Raw genomic sequence first — 19,092 nt, 5'->3', positions numbered from 1 at the left:
CACCAGTACTGTTATGTTAGTGTCCAGTCCACACCAGTACTGTTATGTTAGTGTCCAGTCCACACCAGTACTGTTATGTTAGTGTCCAGTCCACACCAGTACTGTTATGTTAGTGTCCAGTCCACACCAGTACTGTTATGTTAGTGTCCAGTCCACACCAGTACTGTTATGTTAGTGTCCAGTCAACACCAGTATTGTTATGTTAGTGTCCAGTCCACACCAGTACTGTTATGTTAGTGTCCATTCCACACCAGTATTGTTATGTTAGTGTCCAGTCTACACCAGTACTGTTATGTTAGTGTCCAGTCAACACCAGTATTGTTATGTTAGTGTCCAGTCTACACCAGTATTGTTATGTTAGTGTCCAGTCCACACCAGTATTGTTATGTTAGTGTCCAGTACACACCAGTACTGTTATGTTAGTGTCCAGTCCAGACCAGTATTGTTATGTTAGTGTCCAGTCCACACCAGTACTGTTATGTTAGTGTCCAGTCCACACCAGTATTGTTATGTTAGTGTCCAGTCCACACCAGTATTGTTATGTTAGTGTCCAGTCTACACCAGTATTGTTATGTTAGTGTCCAGTCCACACCAGTATTGTTATGTGAGTGTCCAGTCCACACCAGTATTGTTATGTTAGTGTCCAGTCTACACCAGTATTGTTATGTTAGTGTCCAGTCCACACCAGTACTGTTATGTTAGTGTCCAGTCCACACCAGTACTGTTATGTTAGTGTCCAGTCCACACCAGTACTGTTATGTTAGTGTCCAGTCCACACCAGTATTGTTATGTTAGTGTCCAGTCTACACCAGTACTGTTGTGTTAGTGTCCAGTCAACACCAGTATTGTTATGTTAGTGTCCAGTCCACACCAGTACTGTTATGTTAGTTTCCAGTCCACACCAAATCTGTTATGTTAGTGTCCAGTCCACACCAGCACTGTTATGTTAGTGTCCAGTCAACAACAGTACTGTTATGTTAGTGTCCAGTCCACACCAGTACTGTTATGTTAGTGTCCAGTCCACACCAGTATTATTATGTTAGTGTCCAGTCCACACCAGTATTGTTATGTTAGTGTCCAGTACACACCAGTACTGTTATGTTAGTGTCCAGTCCAGACCAGTATTGTTATGTTAGTGTCCAGTCCACACCAGTACTGTTATGTTAGTGTCCAGTCCACACCAGTATTGTTATGTTAGTGTCCAGTCCACACCAGTTTTGTTATGTTAGTGTCCAGTCTACACCAGTATTGTTATGTTAGTGTCCAGTCCACACCAGTATTGTTATGTGAGTGTCCAGTCCACACCAGTATTGTTATGTTAGTGTCCAGTCTACACCAGTATTGTTATGTTAGTGTCCAGTCCACACCAGTACTGTTATGTTAGTGTCCAGTCCACACCAGTACTGTTATGTTAGTGTCCAGTCCACACCAGTACTGTTATGTTAGTGTCCAGTCCACACCAGTATTGTTATGTTAGTGTCCAGTCTACACCAGTACTGTTGTGTTAGTGTCCAGTCAACACCAGTATTGTTATGTTAGTGTCCAGTCCACACCAGTACTGTTATGTTAGTGTCCAGTCCACACCAAATCTGTTATGTTAGTGTCCAGTCCACACCAGCACTGTTATGTTAGTGTCCAGTCAACAACAGTACTGTTATGTTAGTGTCCAGTCCACACCAGTACTGTTATGTTAGTGTCCAGTCCACACCAGTATTATTATGTTAGTGTCCAGTCCACACCAGTATTGTTATGTTAGTGTCCAGTCTACACCAGTACTGTTATGTTAGTGTCCAGCCTACACCAGTACTGTTATGTTAGTGTCCAGTCCACACCAGTACTGTTATGTTAGTGTCCAGTCCACACCAAATCTGTTATGTTAGTGTCCAGTCTACACCAGTATTGTTATGTTAGTGTCCAGTAAACACCAGAACTGTTATGTTAGTGTCCAGTAAACACCAGAACTGTTATGTTAGTGTCCAGTCCACACCAGTACTGTTATGTTAGTGTCCAGTCCACACCAGTATTGTTATGTTAGTGTCCAGTCTACACCAGTACTGTTGTGTTAGTGTCCAGTCAACACCAGTATTGTTATGTTAGTGTCCAGTCCACACCAGTACTGTTATGTTAGTGTCCAGTCCACACCAAATCTGTTATGTTAGTGTCCAGTCCACACCAGCACTGTTATGTTAGTGTCCAGTCAACAACAGTACTGTTATGTTAGTGTCCAGTCCACACCAGTACTGTTATGTTAGTGTCCAGTCCACACCAGTATTATTATGTTAGTGTCCAGTCCACACCAGTATTGTTATGTTAGTGTCCAGTCTACACCAGTACTGTTATGTTAGTGTCCAGACTACACCAGTACTGTTATGTTAGTGTCCAGTCCACACCAGTACTGTTATGTTAGTGTCCAGTCCACACCAAATCTGTTATGTTAGTGTCCAGTCTACACCAGTATTGTTATGTTAGTGTCCAGTAAACACCAGAACTGTTATGTTAGTGTCCAGTAAACACCAGAACTGTTATGTTAGTGTCCAGTCCACACCAGTACTGTTATGTTAGTGTCCAGTCCACAAGGGTATTGTGACATATAACTATTATGCATTACCTGTGTGGCCACCTGTAACTTTCTCTTTTTCTCCCCTTCCTCCTCTCCCTTTTTTTCTTTCTTTCTTCCGTTCTTTCTTTCTCTCTCTCTCTTTATCTCTCTCTCTCTTTCTCTCTCTCACTCTCTCTCACTCTCTCTCACTCTCTCTCTCTCTCTCCTCTCTCTCTCTCTCTCTCTCTCTCTCTCTCTCTCTCTCTCTCTCTCTCTCTCTCTCTCTCTCTCTCTCTCTCTCTCTCTCTCTCTCTCTCTCTCTCTCTCTCTCTCTCCTTCCCTCTCTCTCTCTCTCGCTCTCCCTTTCTCTCCTTCCCTCTCTCTCTCTCTCCCCCTCTCTCCTTCTCTCTGTTTCTCCCCTTCCTCTTCCCCCTCTCTCACAATTCCCATATCCCCCTCCCCCTCCCAGACATCATCGTACTGATAGCCTCCGTAGCGGTGGTGTCGGCAGGAAGCCAGGGTAACATCTTCGCCACGTCCGCCCTGCGTAGCCTCCGCTTCTTGCAGATCCTGCGTATGGTGCGCATGGACCGGCGCGGCGGCACCTGGAAACTGCTGGGATCAGTGGTGTACGCACACAGCAAGGTGGGGCTGCCTGACGAATATACACAGTCACAGATACGCAGTCACAGATACACAGACACACACACAGTGACAGACACACACACACACACACACACACACACACACACACACACACACACACACACACACACACACACACACACACACACACACACACACACACACACACACACACACACACACACACAGACACACACACACAGACAAACACAGTCACACACACTTCTTCTCTCTCCTCTCTTCTCTCCTTTCTCCTTCCTTCTCTCTTCTCTTCTCTCTTCTCCTCTCTCACCTCTCTTCTCTCCTCTCTCCTTTCTTCTCCCTCCTCTCTCCTCTCTTCTCTTCTCTCCCCTATCTCTCTCCTCTCCCCTCTTCTCTATTCTCCGCTCTCATCTTTCCTCTCTCCTCTCTTCTCTCCTCTCTCCTTTCTTCTCCCTCCTCTCTCCTCTATTTTTTCTTCTCCTTTCTTCTCCCTCCTCTCTCCTGTCTTCTCTCCTTTCTCCTCCCTCCTCTCTTCTCTCTTCTCTCTTCTCTCTCCTCTCATCTCTATTCTCTTCTCTCCTTTCTTCTCCCTCCACTCTCCTCTCTCCTCTCTTCCTTCTCTGGAGATGTCTTCTCTGACGTTATGGCGTCAGCAATTGGGAATCGTACATTTTTTTATATTCTCTCCCTGTAGGAGCTGGTGACGGCCTGGTACATTGGCTTCCTGGTCCTCATCTTCTCCTCCTTTCTGGTCTACCTTGTGGAGAACAAGTTCAACAGCGAGTTTGCCACCTATGCTGATGCCTTATGGTGGGGAACGGTGAGTAATGTTACAGATTCTCCCCTGTCTGCCCTCGTAATGGGAGAGTCCACAGTGGACGGTGGATGATGTTGGAACAGTCCATGTTTGCCAGTTAAGGGGTCCTTTTTCCTAGGACTGTTTTCCAATCACAAACATTGTTTTTTGATGTTCTATTAATTTCATGTTCCGTATTTCTCCCTGATTTGATTTCTAGGCAACAAGGAAGAAAAGCTCTTATTCAAATAGTATTTACCTCTGAAAATTCATAATTTTCACTAATACGACACATTTTCAGTATTATTATTTTCACGATATTCAATCAGAAATGTACGGCGATGATATTTCTTTTGGTGGCTTCGCTCCGTATAGTATAATTGAGGACCTATCATGGATAATAGGGGCGTCTTTCTCAAGATATAATTGTGTTTGTGTGTGTTCTCAGATCACCTTGACAACCATTGGATACGGGGACAAGACCCCGAAGACATGGACCGGGCGCATGCTCTCAGCTGGGTTTGCACTACTGGGGATCTCTTTCTTTGCCCTGCCAGCGGTGAGTACATACACACACTCATACGCGCACACACTGATGTACATATGCACGCACACACACACACACACACACAAATTGGCAGATACATACACACACACACACACACACACACACACACACACACACACACACACACACACACACACACACACACACACACACACACACACACACACACACACACACACACACACACACACACTACTTACATGATTGTATCCTTTCAGTTACTCTACTAGACAGCTACCTCCCCTATCTGACTTCATGTTCACATGTTGTTCACAGTCACAAATGAGGCGTTGACCCAAAAGAGCAGTTTCCCATCTTCTCACCTGATTCCCATGTCCTCCTGTGACTTCCCAGGGTATCCTGGGCTCAGGCTTCGCCCTGAAGGTCCAGGAGCAGCACAGACAGAAGCACTTTGAGAAGAGGAGGAACCCCGCCGCTTGTCTCATCCAGGTAAAGGCAAACTGTTGTATCTATCACAGTGTACGTCCCAAATGGCACCCTGTTCCCTATATAGTGCACTACTTTTCACCCAAGCTCTATGGGCCCTGGTCAAAAATAGTGTGCTATGAAGGAGGTAGGGTGCCATTTGGGACAGAGGCTCATTTCCTCTGACTCACACTTACTGCAATACTGCTAGTGGTACTATAGTCACTTTAATGGTATTGTCAATTCAAATTGCCCTTGGGCTATGAATACATCATTAGAGATGTTTGTGCCAGAGATAAATACTCATTGTCTCTCGTTGATCTAATCAATAGGTTACCTTACTGTTGTGAAGTATGGTGACGTTGAAACGGAAAGTAATTTTGTTGTTATCCAGTCTCTATTTTTCCCCCCTCACATTCCCTCCAAACATGCCCAGGAACCAGCATGTAGGGTGACCTCCTCTAACCCCTGGTTCTCCATTGCTTCCAAGCCAGGTTCTGTCCATTCTCCCCAATTCCTAACACTCTACCCACAAGAGTGGCAGGCAAGCTTAAGCTGTTAGCTATCCCTCTCGCTTCCCTGCATCCCTCGTCTTCCTCTTTTCCTTCCTGTTTGTGACCTCACCTTGTGGTTTCCTTTGTGTATCCCTCTAACCCTCGCTTCCTCTCCTGCCTTCCTCCTCTACCTTCTCTGCTTTCTCCTCTTACCTTGCTCTTCCTTCTCCTCTTCTCCTCCTTACCCTCCTCCCCCGCTATCTTCTTCTTCCTCCTCTACCTCCTTTCCCCTCCTCCTCCCCTCTCCTCCTCTCCGTCCTCCCACCGCACCAGGCTGCGTGGCGCTACTACTCCACCGACTCCTCTACCAGGCCGTATCTAGGCGCCACGTGGCGTTACCACGTGAGCCTCCTGCCCTCCCAGCCCCACAGGCATGTACTGTACCCCCATCGTGCCTGGCCTCCGAACTCGGCCCAGCGACAGAACGTGTCACTCACGCGTGACCTTTGACCCGTGATTGCTTTGTTGTGTTTTTATCACTAATCAGAGGTTTTTTCCCATATTTTTTATTCCTCTGTTTGTCCTTTCTTTTTATTCTTTTTTGATTTTGTTTTGTCTCATTTTCTCTCTTTTGTCTCTTTTTTCTTTTCCCCCACCTGTTTTTTGTGTGTATTCTGCATGCAGTGTGTTTGGCGTAGTTATGCGGCTGATGAGAACTCGGTTTCCATTGCTACCTGGAAGCCTCATTTGAAGGCGTTGCATACCTGCAGCCCTACAAAGTAGGTACAACATTGGCAGCTGGTGTCTGAGTTTGGTGTCTGTGCCCCTGTTAAGCTGTCTTTTCCCTTCTCTTTTTCCAATGATGTATTTCTGTTAACTTTTCTTTTCTTGCCTGGTCCCAGATCTGTTTGGCACGTTTGGTGTGACAATGGCCATAGGTGTTGGCAAGACAGCACAAACTGATCTGGGACCAGGCTACTTATTTTTCTACTTATCTCCTCTACCTCTCTACCTCAAGTACTATTTCACTCATGTACTTCCTTCTTTTCTGTGAATGAACACTTTTATATTTTTATCATTTGTCTTCTGTTATTATAAGTCAATAGTTAACAGCCATCAAAAGACCAATATTGTCCAGGTTCCTTTTCATCCAAACTGTAGTGAACTCAAGAACTCAAGAATTATGACTAAAAACCAATCATGTAGACAAAACCCCAGTACACCTCTATCCAGCTAACACAACAGGCATTCATATCTCCCAATATATGCTCAAACCATCAGTCTAACAGTTTATGGTAGCGTTCTCAATGACACCCCATTCCCTATGTAGTGCGCTACTTTTGATCAGGCCCTAGTCAAAACTAGTGCCCTACATAGGGAATAGGGTGCCATTTGGAACTTTGGCCTAACACAGTCAGCTAAGATTCACTGAAGTCTTGAGATTGTCTGCACTCCACGTTCAACTGAGGCAGTGAATTTAGCGGTCGTCCTCCACGGCCCATCCATTTCTGACGGTAGTCAGCGTCTAAATGATCCAACCAGGCTTTAATGAATGTGTGGCCACTTCTCCGTCTCTCGTCTCATTGGACTGCCACTGTGCTGGAATAGCCTTGTGTGACTGGGAGATCTGGAGTGCCTGTATTGGTATTATCTGCCAATATAGCGTTTCAAGACTGGTAAATATGCAGACGGAATGTTGTGGAACCTGGAGATATTGGAGAATCCATCTGCTACATGCTTTACTGACAGCTAGACCACACACACGCACGCACGCACGCACGCACGCACGCACGCACGCACGCACGCACGCACGCACGCACGCACGCACGCACGCACACACACACACACACACACACACACACACACACACACACACACCTGTCTACACACTGCTAGCGAGTTTGCCTGGATAGTTATACTGCATTGAAATGCATGTGTGTATGTGTGTATGTGTGTGTGTGTGTGTGTGTGTGTGTGTGTGTGTGTGTGTGTGTGTGTGTGTGTGTGTGTGTGTGTGTGTGTGTGTGTGTGTGTGTGTGTGTGTGTGTGTGTGTGTGTGTGTGTGTGTGTGTGTGTCTTGAGTCTTGTTTCTGTTTAGTCAGGTGTCTTGCTTGTGATTTGCTCATGTGCTCAACACAACGCTGCCTCAAATACTCAGCATCTCCTTTGGTGACGACCCCTGGAGGTCATCTCGCTACTCGCTGGCGCAGTAGAGGATGTTTGCGATGAAGCCTTTGCTAAATATTTTCCTCACTCTCTCCCCTCTCTCACTTCTCAACCTGAAGGAAGGACCAGGGTGAATCGTCCACAAGGTGCGTACCTCCTACTTGCTCTGTGCATCTACTTGACGCACAGATCCAGACGCAGCACTACCGCCGGTGTGCGTCGTAACCCTGTGTGTTGGGGGTCATGTCTTCCCTCCTGCCTGTGTAGAGTACACTGATGGCAAGGCGCTCTGGATAAGATCGTCTGCTCTGCCAAATGACCCAAATGGAAATGCCAATGCTTTCAGCCTCTATTCAGAACGGTGTGGGTGTGTCCCAAATGTCTCTCTATCCATAGGACATTGGTCAAAAGTAGTGCACTATCAAGGGAGGAGGGTGTCATTTGGGATTTACGGTGTATTGCTGCTGAAAGTGCCAATATGCAGTCGGTGACCTATTGTAGAGAAAGATAGCTAGTTAAGAGGTGTTGGCCCTAGCTCTTAACTTAATGAATCCATTTATAGAAACAGCCTGCAGTTCATTACTTAGTCATTATTTCCCTCTCCTCTGGGCCTCTCCTCTGGGCCTCTCCCCTGGGCCTCTCCCCTGGGCCTCTCCTCTGGGCCTCTCCCCCCTCTTTCTTCAGTGTTTATCTTTCTTTCTCTCTGTTTATTATTCCTTCTTCACTCTCGCGCTCTGTCTCTTTATTCCTCCCACTCCCCTATTCTCTCTCAGCTCTTGTCCTTTCTTCCTCTCCCTCATCCCTTTCTCTCACTGCATCTCTCCGTACCTGAGGTGTTCTTCAGGAAGGAAAGGATTGCAGTGGTTTCTCTCTCTCTCTCGCTCTCTCTAAAATTCGAACTAATTGTGTTTATTGCAGTCGTGTGTTGTGTGTGTATTTCAGTATAACAAGATTTGAGTGACGCGGGCACTAAATTACAGAGGAAAGATAGAGGAGGGAGAGAAAACACTGTCTTTCTCTCTGTCTTTCTCTCTATTTCTCTAGCTCTGTCTTTCTCTCTCTATTTCTCTCTGTCTTTCTCTCTCTATTTCTCTCTCTCTCCCTTCTCTCTATCTCTGTCTGTCTTTTTCTCTCTATCTCACTCTGTCTTTCTCTCTGTCTTTATCTCTCTGTCTTTCTCTATCTCTCTCTCTGTCTTTATCTCGCTCTGTCTTTCTCTCTCTCCCCTCTATCTCTCTCTGTCTCTTTCTCTGTCTCTCTCTCTCTGTGGGAGCTAGGAGTGATGTAATATGTTGTCTTAGCTGTTGTTACACAACAGTAGGGAAAGCAGAATGCGTGTGTCTTTAAAGTCAAAAACAGAATTAAAAACCTGAGGGCCACTAAAACATTTGTCTGTGTAGAGACTGTACTTAGTTTTTTAGCTGAGATTTCCAAACTACGTGTAAAGTGTCAACAGAATATCGGAAAAAATGAAACATTCAGTGTTGCCTAGTGTTGAGAGGGTGAGGACAGAATCCCTCCCACGCCATCGCAAACACTTGAAAAGCATGTCGCTAGAAAAGTAGAGACAGAGGGAGGGAGAGAGCGAGCGAATGAGAGAGAACAAAGCTCCAGCATCCTCCACCTATTGAATTCAATTCACAACCCCTCTCATGGTCAAGGGCTCCACCTCAAACCTGCAGGAGAAAAATAAATAAATAATAATCCATTTTTGAGTGTCATTGAACCAGGTGCCGATGGCCCTGAAAGCCTACTGGTGCCCGACAGGTTGCCAGTTCTAAAAGTTTACCGTCCTCCACACATATGACTCAGCGCCCGTCTCTCTCTCTCTCGCTCTCTCTCTCTCTCTCTCTCTCTCTCTCTCTCTCTCTCTCTCTCTCTCTCTCTCAGCTGAATTAGTATGGTTAAATGAGAGACATGGACGGGAGTGGGACTGAATTATCAAATGATAGGCTTTTTAAAAACGCTGTCATACCTAGGCTCTTCATTTTCTCTCTCCACTGAGCTCAATTACCTTTGAAACACGCTCTTTCTAAATGTCAGCAAGTGGTTGACAAAGTATAGTGGTTCTACAGTATCTCTGGTCACGCTTTAGTTTAGTGTGATTGAAGCCTAGTGATCATGTTGCGCTTATAAAGCCTTCATATACATGACATAAAGGACTATGTCATCTGTCATGAGTTATATTTACATCCATAAACTATACTGTACATAGACATTAATACACTTAGTTTGAGGTGGCAATTGTATAGATTAGATTTCATAAACATTCATATGCAGACATAAAGGCATATAGCATCTTTACATAAGTATACATAGACATTCATAGAAGCTACATTCATAACCTATACAAAGACGTTCACATACAGTACCAGTCAAAAGTTCGGACACAAGTTCTACATTTGTAGAATAATAGTGAAGACATCCAAACTATGAAATAACACATATGGAATCTTGTAGTAACCAAAAAAGTGTTAAACAAATCTAAATATATTTTAGATTCTTCCCTTTGCCTTGATGACAGCTTTGCACACTCTTGGCATTCTCTCAACCAGCTTCATCTGGAATGCTTTTGCAAAAGTCTTGAAGGAGTTCCCACATATGCTAAGCACTTGTTGGCTGCTTTTCCTTCACTCTGCAGTCCAACTCATCCCAAACCATCTCAATTGGGTTGAGGTCGGGTGATTGTCGAGGCCAGGTCATCTGATGCAGCACTCCATCACTCTCCTTCTTGGTCAAATAGCCCTTACACAGCCTTGGCTTGGGTCATTGTCCTGTTGAAATACAAATAGTCCCACTAAGCGCAAACCAGATGGGATGGTGTATCGCTGCAGAATGCTGTGGTAGCCATGCTGGTTAAGTGTGCCTTGAATTCTAAATAAATCACAGTGTCACCAGCAAAGCACCCCCACACCATCACACCTCCTCCATGCTTCACGGTGGGAACCACACATGTGGAGATCATCCGTTCACCTACTCTGCATCTCACAAAGACATGGCAGTTGGAACCAAAAATCTCAAATTTGGACTCATCAGAGCAAAGGTCAGATTTCAACCGGTCTAATGTCCATTACTCGTGCTTCTTGGCCCAAGCAAGTCTCTTCTTATTATTGGTGTCCTTTAGTAGTGGTGATTCGACCATGAAGGCCTGATTTATGCAGTCTCATCTGAACAGTTGATGTTGAGATGTGTTTGTTACTTGAACTTTGTGAAGTATTTATTTGGGCTGCAATTTCTGAGGCTCTAATGAACTTATACTCTGCAGCAGAGGAAACTCTGGGTCTTCCTTTCCTGTGGCAGTCAGGAAAGAGAGCTAGTTTCATCATAGCGCTTGATGGTTTTTGTGACTGCACTTGAAGAAACTTTCAAAGTTCTTAAAATGTTCCATATTGACTGGCCTTCATGTCTTAAAGTAAAGATGTAAAGTAAAGAACTGTAATTTATCTTTGCTTACTTGAGCTGTTCTTGCCATAATATGGACTTGGTCTTTTACCAAATAGGGCTATCTTCTATATACCAACCCTACCTTGTCACAACACAACTGATTGGCTCAAATGCATTAAGAGAGAAAGAAATTCCACAAATGAACTTTTAACAAGGCACACCTGTTAATTGGAATAGATTCCAGGTGACTACCTCATGAAGCTGGTTGAGAGAATGCCAAGAATGTGCAAAGCTGTCATCAATTCAAAGAGTCGTTACTTTGAAGGATCTCAAATGTTAAATATATTATACACTTTTTTGGTTACTACATGATTCCATATGTGTTATTTCATAGTTTTGTAAATAGTAAAAATAAAGAAAAACCCTTGAATGAGTAGGTGTCCAAACTTTTGACTGGTACTGTATACGATAAACACATATATTTGCTTACCGTATCTCTTTCCTCTGGTTTGTAGTAAGGTTCTCAGTAGTAAGCAGAAGCTACTGAGGAGGTGTACCCTACGGAAACATACTAGGTACACAGCATCCCCCCTGCCCGCTTGGACTCTACTATTTTGGGAATGACAACGAATTTATTCTTGATGCATGGATTCGATATCCGAGAGAAAGTTGGTGGTTTTCAAAATGGCTGCATATAGGTTCTGGGAGTTCTCTGACTATCTGAGTTACCTTTGCAACAATGTTGAGTTTCTTTTGGACAGTGCCTGAAACTGCTGCCTGTTGTCTTGTGATTTGTAACCACTTCTCTTACTGTACACTAACTCGTATTACTCTTACAGTTAAAGTGAGAAGTTTACATACACTTAGGTTGGAGTCATTAAAACTTGTTTTTTAACCACTCCACAAATTTCTTGTTAACAAACTATAGTTTTGGCAAGTCGGTTAGGACATCTACTTTGTGCATGACACAAGTTATTTTTCCAACAATTGTTTACAGACAGATTATTTAACTTATAATTCACTGTATCACAATTCCAGTGGGTAAGAAGTTTACATACACTAAGTTGACTGTGCCTTTAAACAGCTTGGGAAATTCCAGAAAATGTTGTCATGGCCTTAGAAGCTTCTGATAGGTCAATTGGAGGTGTTCCTGTGGATGTATTTCAAGGCCTACCTTCAAACTCAGTGCCTCTTTGCTTGACATCATGGGAAAATTAAAAAAAAACAGCCAAGACCTCAGAAAAAAATGTGTAGACCTCCACAAGTCTGGTTCATCCTTGGGAGCAATTTCCAAATGCCTGAAGGTACCACATTCATCTGTACAAACAATAGTATGCAAATCAATCCCAGAACAACAGCAAAGGACCTTGTGAAGATGCTGGAGGAAACAGGTACAAAAGTATCTATATCCACAGTAAAACAAGTCCTACATCGACATAACCTGAAAGGCCGCTCAGCAAGGAAGAAGCTAATGGTCCAAAACCTCATAAAAAAGCCAGATTACGGTTTGCAACTGCACATGGGGACAAAGATTGTACTTTTGACTGAAAAAGCGTATGCGAGCAATGAGGCCTACAAACCTGACTCAGTTACATCAGCTATGTCAGGAGGAATGGGACAAAATTCACCCAACTTATTGGGGGAAGCTTGTGGAAGGCTACCCAAAACATTTGACCCAAGTTAAACAATTTAAAGGCAATGATACCAAATACTAATCGAGTGCATGTAAACTTCTGACCCACTGGGAATGTGATGAAAGAAATAAAAGCTGAAATGAATCATTTTTTCTACTATTATTCTGACATTTCACATTCTTAAAATAAAGTGGTGATCCTAACTGACCTAAGACAGGGAATTTTTACTTGGATTAAATGTCAGGAATTGTAAAAAACTGACTGAAAACTGAAACTATTTTTTTTTTTAAATGTATTTGGCTAAGGTGTATGTAAACTTCCAACTTCAACTGTATTTCTGACTGTAGAAGAGCTATTTGGTAAGGTCTTAAAAACAGATCCACTGAACAAATATGCTGTCTAACTGGTTCATTGTGATATTTCACCAACTTCAATCATTCTGGAAGTTTTATCAACTACTCTTGCCTCTTACCTCACTTCCTGTCATTCACACCATTCACACTCACATCACCAAAACGTGAAAGACACAATGACTTCATCAATAGTCACGATAACATTTACAATGACCACCGAAACAGTCACGGTTAGATTGGGTACAGCTTCCTACCCCTTGCCCGCTGCCTGTCCTCTGCACGGCCCCTCCACTGCCCCTGCATGTTGTAACTTGGAAACCCTGTACACAGCATTGTCCATCCTCTGACCTCAGCACTCCACCCTGCACCTCACCATTTCAGCAGTCCCTCCTTGGATATTAGACCCCATTAATAGTTCATCACAAAGTTTCATGAAATCATCACTTCACCCTATTCCCTTGGTGTTCTTGATTATCCATGATACAAGACCCTCCCCTGCACAAACCCCTATGGTACCTCTTCTATGGTAGCTCCTCCAATGGTGACTCTGCCAGTCAGAGAGGCGGGGATTTGCCAGCTGAGGTCACATGTTTAGGAGTGAGCTGAGTGCTACGGAATCATAATTACATACTAACAGTAAGGTACCTGCTGAAGCATTTTGCTTGCTGTGCGCATGCATATTGGATAATAGGCTGCAATGCATGCTGGTCTATGAATAGGCCCATCAATCTAACCTAATTTAAATGCCTTGCTCTCCAGTGAAGCAACCAATAATTGGGTAAACGAATGAACAAACTCATGAAACGGTGAAAGACTCCTGTAAAAAGTCTCCAATCAATTGCATTTTGTTTGAATTGTTCCCGACCCCGAACCTGTGCTTGATCTTGATACACTATGTGTGTATATCTTTGTACTACTCTCACCATTTCTTTCTCTCTATCTCTCTCTCTCTCTCTCTCCATCCCTCCACACCATCATCCCCCTTTCTCCCTCCATCGATCCATCCCCTATGACAGCCAGAAGCTGAGTTTCAAAGAGCGGGTCCGGATGGCGAGCCCCAGGGGGCAGAGTATTAAGAGCCGGCAGACGTCGGTGAGCGACCGGCGGTCCCCGGGGACTGAGGCTGGGGGTACGGAGGGCACCAGCCCTGCCAAGGTCCAGAAGAGCTGGAGCTTCAACGACCGCACCCGCTTCAGACCCTCCCTCCGCCTCAAGATACAATCACGCTCCACTGCCGATGGTGAGAGGAACTAATGCATTGTCGTGATTGTTGGATTTGGGCTTTTAGTGTAAGAGATGGGTTGATTGGTACAATGTCATTTCCTTTGCCTTTATACCAAAATTGTAATCTTGCCCTGATGCTTTCTACACATGTTATCATCCTCAGAATGATATCTCATGATATCTTTAGATATACTTAGCTTATCCTTAGATCCCTGGTGAGCTACATCAACTTCAAACCACACTATTAATGTCATGCTAGCTTTAGTTCTCTAGCCTATGAAGGATTACTCCAAGACCTCTGGTCTTATGGGCAGACCAGACCAGAGCTGGCACAGACCATAGAGCCAGCCGTAGAGCCAGCTAGGCCCAGCGGGAGGAATGTTAATGCCTGTTTGCGGTGCGCTGGTTTGGGCTAGTGGAGCTGAGTGTACGTGAAAGACACAATGACTTCATCAATAGTCACGATAACATTTACAATGACAGCCTGGCTTGGTTATGGCTGGAGCTCTGGATGGTGGGTGGGAAGGGAAGGGAACGGGTATGCTGTAGTTTAGCAGCCTTAAGGGGCTAGCAGAGGCTGCAGTGCTGCTCTATCCAGCCTAGCCAGCTGGCTGAGGAAGGCAGGGTAACAGCCACAGGGACCAGGTAGCTAGGTCAAATGGAACACCAGCTAAATTCTAGAAGGAAGTAGGTCTACACCAATAGTGGACTATAATAACACTATTACCAGCACATTATGTTGAGGGTGGATAGAAATGGAATGGGTGATTTATCCAGCTGAATCTGGTGTAAGAGACGTTTTGGATAAAGTGAAGACTAATGACTATACTGTATATGACACCTACCTTACAAAACCATACAATAATCATGTTGTATATGGTAATGGGACTGTTGCATATACGGTGTGCCAGATGGATTAAATGGCTTTGCCAAGAACCAGCTACAGTACTTTCTGAATTAATGAGAGCAGAGATTGATGCTGGCTGACACACACACACACACACACACACACACACACACACACACACACACACACACACACACACACACACACACACACACACACACACACACACACACACACACACACACACACACACACACACACACACACACACACACACACACACACACACACACACACACACACACCAATCTCCCAAAGGCCCGTGGTGGCTTGCCTTGTAACATTACAAATAGTATTAACCTGGGGTCATAGAAAACCTTTTATTGGTCAGGGGAAAATTTGTTTGATCTGCACTCTACCACTTCTAACCCCTGGCCCGCTTTGGTGTGCTTTATGTCGTAACTCAGGCCACTCATAAACAGCAGGTCTTTGTGATAAATATTTCCCATTAGCAATATACCTACTGAGGCCAGGCAGCTCTCAGCCTCGCGCTCTTCTGCTATACTGTAGACTCTCTTTTGTGAAAACAAGAGTTTTTCAATTTTTCTCTCTCTCATCTTTCTCTCTCTGTCTCGCTCTCTCTCTCTCTCCAGTAGCAGTGTGTGGGTAAAATCCCTGTGGAAGCCAAGCCAGTAAAAACACATTTGAACCAATGTTGTGATTAATTGCGTTGTTTACTCTGTAACCCATTCGTTCATACGTCGCCGTGATATACAATAAGGCAGAGACAACAAAAAAGACAACAGTCACATAGTGGTGAAATAAATTCAACTACACATACGTTTGTTTCATCACAGAACCGGAGAGCAACGTCGGTCCGGGGAAGTCCACAAAGCAAATATTGCATGTAATAAACAGTTATATGACCTGCAACCAGTGGTGTAAAGTACCTAAGTAAAAATACAAAGTACTAATTAAGTCGTTTTTTGGGGGGTATCTGTACTTTACTATTTATATTTTTGACAACTTTTACTTTACTACATTCCTAAAGAAAATATAGTACTTTTTACTTCATACAGTACATTTTCCCTGACAACCCAAAGTACTCGTTACATTTTGAATGCTTAGCAGGACAGGAAAATTGTGAAATTCACACACTTATCAAGAGAACACGTTGTCATCCCTACTGCCTCTTGTCTGGCAGACTCACTAAACACAAATGCATCTTCTATAAATAATGTCTGAGTGTTGGAGTGTGACCCTGGCTATCCATACATTTGAAAAACAAGGAAATGGTGCCGTCTGCTTTGCTTAATATAAGAAATTTGAAATGATTTAACCAATTAACTTTTTATACTTAAGTATATTTGATCAATTACATTTACTTTTGATACTTTTGATATATTTAAAACCAAATACTTTTAGACTTTTACTCAAGTAGTATTTTACTGGGTGACTTTCACTTTCTATTAAGGTATCTTTACTTTTACTCAAGTATGGCAATTGGTGTAACGGCAGCCTTCCTCCTCTTCGTCTGAAGAGGAGGTGTAGCAGGGATCAGACCAAGACGCAGCGTAGCTCGTGTTCAACATGACTTTAATAAACAAAACGAAACTGTGAACACTTACAACTAACAAAATAACAAACGTGGCAAACCGAAACAGCCCTATCTGGTGCAGAGAAAACACAGAGACAGGAAACAACCACCCACAAAATTCCAACACAAAACAAGCCACCTATATATGATTCCCAATCAGAGACAACACAAAACATCTGCCTCTGATTGAGAACCATATTAGGCCAAACATAGAAACAGACAAACTAGGGCCCCATCAGACTGAGGAGACAGCTTAGGACAGAGAGGTAGCTCAGGACAGAGAGGTAGCTCAGGACAGAGAGGTAGCTCAGGACAGAGAGATAGCTCCGGACGAATGGCAGCTCCGGACTGCATGGCAGCTCCGGACTGCATGGCAGCTCCGGACTGCATGGCAGCTCCGGACTGAATGGCAGCTCCGGACTGAATGGCAGCTCCGGACTGAATGGCAGCTCCGGACTGAATGGCGGCTCCGGACTGAATGGCGGCTCATGACTGGAGGGCGGCTCATGACTGGAGGGCGGCTCATGACTGGAGGGCGGCTCATGACTGGAGGGCGGCTCATGACTGGCGGGCGGCTCCTGACTGGCGGGCGGCTCTGGCGGCTCCTGACTGGCTGGCGGCTCTGGCGGCTCCTGACTGGCTGGCGGCTCTGGCGGCTCCTGACTGGCTGGCGGCTCTGGCGGCTCCTGACTGGCTGGCGGCTCTGGCGGCTCCTGACTGGCTGGCGGCTCTGGCGGCTCCTGACTGGCTGGCGGCTCTGGCGGCTCCTGACTGACGGGCGGCTCTAGCGGCTCCTGACTGACGGGCGGCTCTGTCGGCTCGGGACAGACGGGCGGCTCTGACGGCTCGGGACAGACGGGCGGCTCTGACGGCTCGGGACAGGCGGGCGGCTCTGACGGCTCGGGACAGATGGGCGGCTCTGACGGCTCGGGACAGACGGGCGGCTCTGACGGCTCGGGACAGACGGGCGGCTCAGATGGCGCTGGGCAGACGGATGGCTCAGATGGCGCTGGGCAGGCAGGCAGCTCAGACGGCGCTGGGCAGGCAGGCAGCTCAGACGGCGCTGGGCAGGCAGGCAGCTCAGACGGCGCTGGGCAGGCAGCTCAGACCTGCTGAGGCGCACAGTAGGCCTGGTGCGTGTTGCCGGAACTGGTGGTACCGGTTTATAGACACGCACCTCAAGGCTAGTGCGGGGAGCAGGAACAGGGCACACTGGACTCTCGAGGCGCACTATACACCTGGTGCGTGGTACCGGAACTGGTGGTACCGGGCTGAGGGCACGCACCTCAGGGCGAGTGTGGGGAGAAGGAACAGTGCGTACAGGGCTCTGGAGACGCACAGGAGGCTTGGTGCGTGGTGCCGGAACTGGTGGTACCGGGCTGGAGACACGCACCACAGAGAGAGTGCGTGGAGGAGGAACAGAGTTCTGGAGACGCACAGGAAGCCTGGTGCGTGGTGTAGGCACTGGTGTTACTGGGCTGGGGCAAGGAGGTGGCGCCGGATATACCGGACCGTGCAGGCGTACTGGCTCCCTTGAGCACCGAGCCTGCCCAACCTTACCTGGTTGAATGATCCCCGTAGCCCGACCAGTGCGGGGAGGTGGAATTACCCGCACTGGGCTGTGCAGGCGAACCGGGGACACCATGCGTAAGGCTGGTGCCATGTACACCGGCCCGAGGAGACGCACTGGAGACCAGATGTGTTGAGCCGGCTTCATGACACCTGGCTCAATGCTCAATCTAGCCCGGCCGATACGTGGAGCTGGGATGTACCGCACCGGGCTATGCACACGTACAGGAGACACCGTGCGCTCTTCCGCACAACACGGTGTCTGCCCGTACTCTCGCTTTCCACGGTAACCCCGGGAAGTTGGCGCAGGTCTCCTACCTGACTTCGCCACACTCCCCTTTAGCCCTCCCCAATAAATTTTTGGGGTTTCTTCTCGGGCTTCCAGCCACGCTTCCGTGCTGCCTCCTCATACCACCGCTCCTTGGCTTTAGCTGCCTCCAGCTCTTCACGAGAGCGGCGATATTCTCCAACCTTAGCCCAGGGTCCCTTACCCTCCAGAATTTCCTCCCATGTCCAGGAGTCCTGTGTAATGGGCCGCTGCTGCTGCTGCTGCTGCTGCTGCTGCTGCTGCTGCTGCTGCTGCTGCCACTGCTGCCCGTTGCTACGCTGCTTGGTCCGAGATTGGTGGGTGGTTCTGTAACGGCAGCCTTCCTCCTCTTCGTCTGAAGTCTGTTTAAAAAAATATATATATATTGTTAGCCCCCTTCGCTATGAAGCCCCTAAATAAGATCTGGTGCAACCAATTACCTTCAGAAGTCACATAATTAATTAAATAAAGTCTACCTGTGTGCAATCTAAGTGTCATGTGATCTGTCACATGATCTCAGTATATATACACCTGTTCTGAAAGGCCCCAGAGTCTGCAACA

At 46.0% G+C, this 19,092-nt stretch overlaps 1 protein-coding gene across 5 annotated transcripts in view; it reads left to right on the top strand.

The window, feature by feature from the left end:
- LOC139567751 (potassium voltage-gated channel subfamily KQT member 5-like) overlaps positions 1-19,092 on the top strand; it is a 146,344-nt gene that overhangs the window by 117,850 nt on the left and 9,402 nt on the right. For 2 of the 5 annotated variants that reach the window (XM_071389216.1, XM_071389218.1), the window contains exons 4-11: positions 3,009-3,184; positions 3,861-3,986; positions 4,411-4,521; positions 4,885-4,980; positions 6,135-6,229; positions 7,736-7,762; positions 11,516-11,575; positions 14,004-14,227. In XM_071389216.1, coding sequence (XP_071245317.1) covers positions 3,009-3,184; positions 3,861-3,986; positions 4,411-4,521; positions 4,885-4,980; positions 6,135-6,229; positions 7,736-7,762; positions 11,516-11,575; positions 14,004-14,227 — 915 coding nt within the window. Of the gene's footprint in view, positions 1-3,008; positions 3,185-3,860; positions 3,987-4,410; positions 4,522-4,884; positions 4,981-5,783; positions 5,886-6,134; positions 6,230-7,735; positions 7,763-11,515; positions 11,576-14,003; positions 14,228-19,092 lie in introns of all 5 variants that reach the window. The other 3 variants (XM_071389217.1, XM_071389219.1, XM_071389221.1) reach the window with 2 other exon arrangements.

This window comes from Salvelinus alpinus, chromosome 2 (assembly GCF_045679555.1).
Source record: "Salvelinus alpinus chromosome 2, SLU_Salpinus.1, whole genome shotgun sequence".
In the NCBI taxonomy this organism is placed as follows: Eukaryota; Metazoa; Chordata; class Actinopteri; order Salmoniformes; family Salmonidae; genus Salvelinus; species Salvelinus alpinus.
This window is presented reverse-complemented; position numbering and strand designations above follow the sequence as displayed.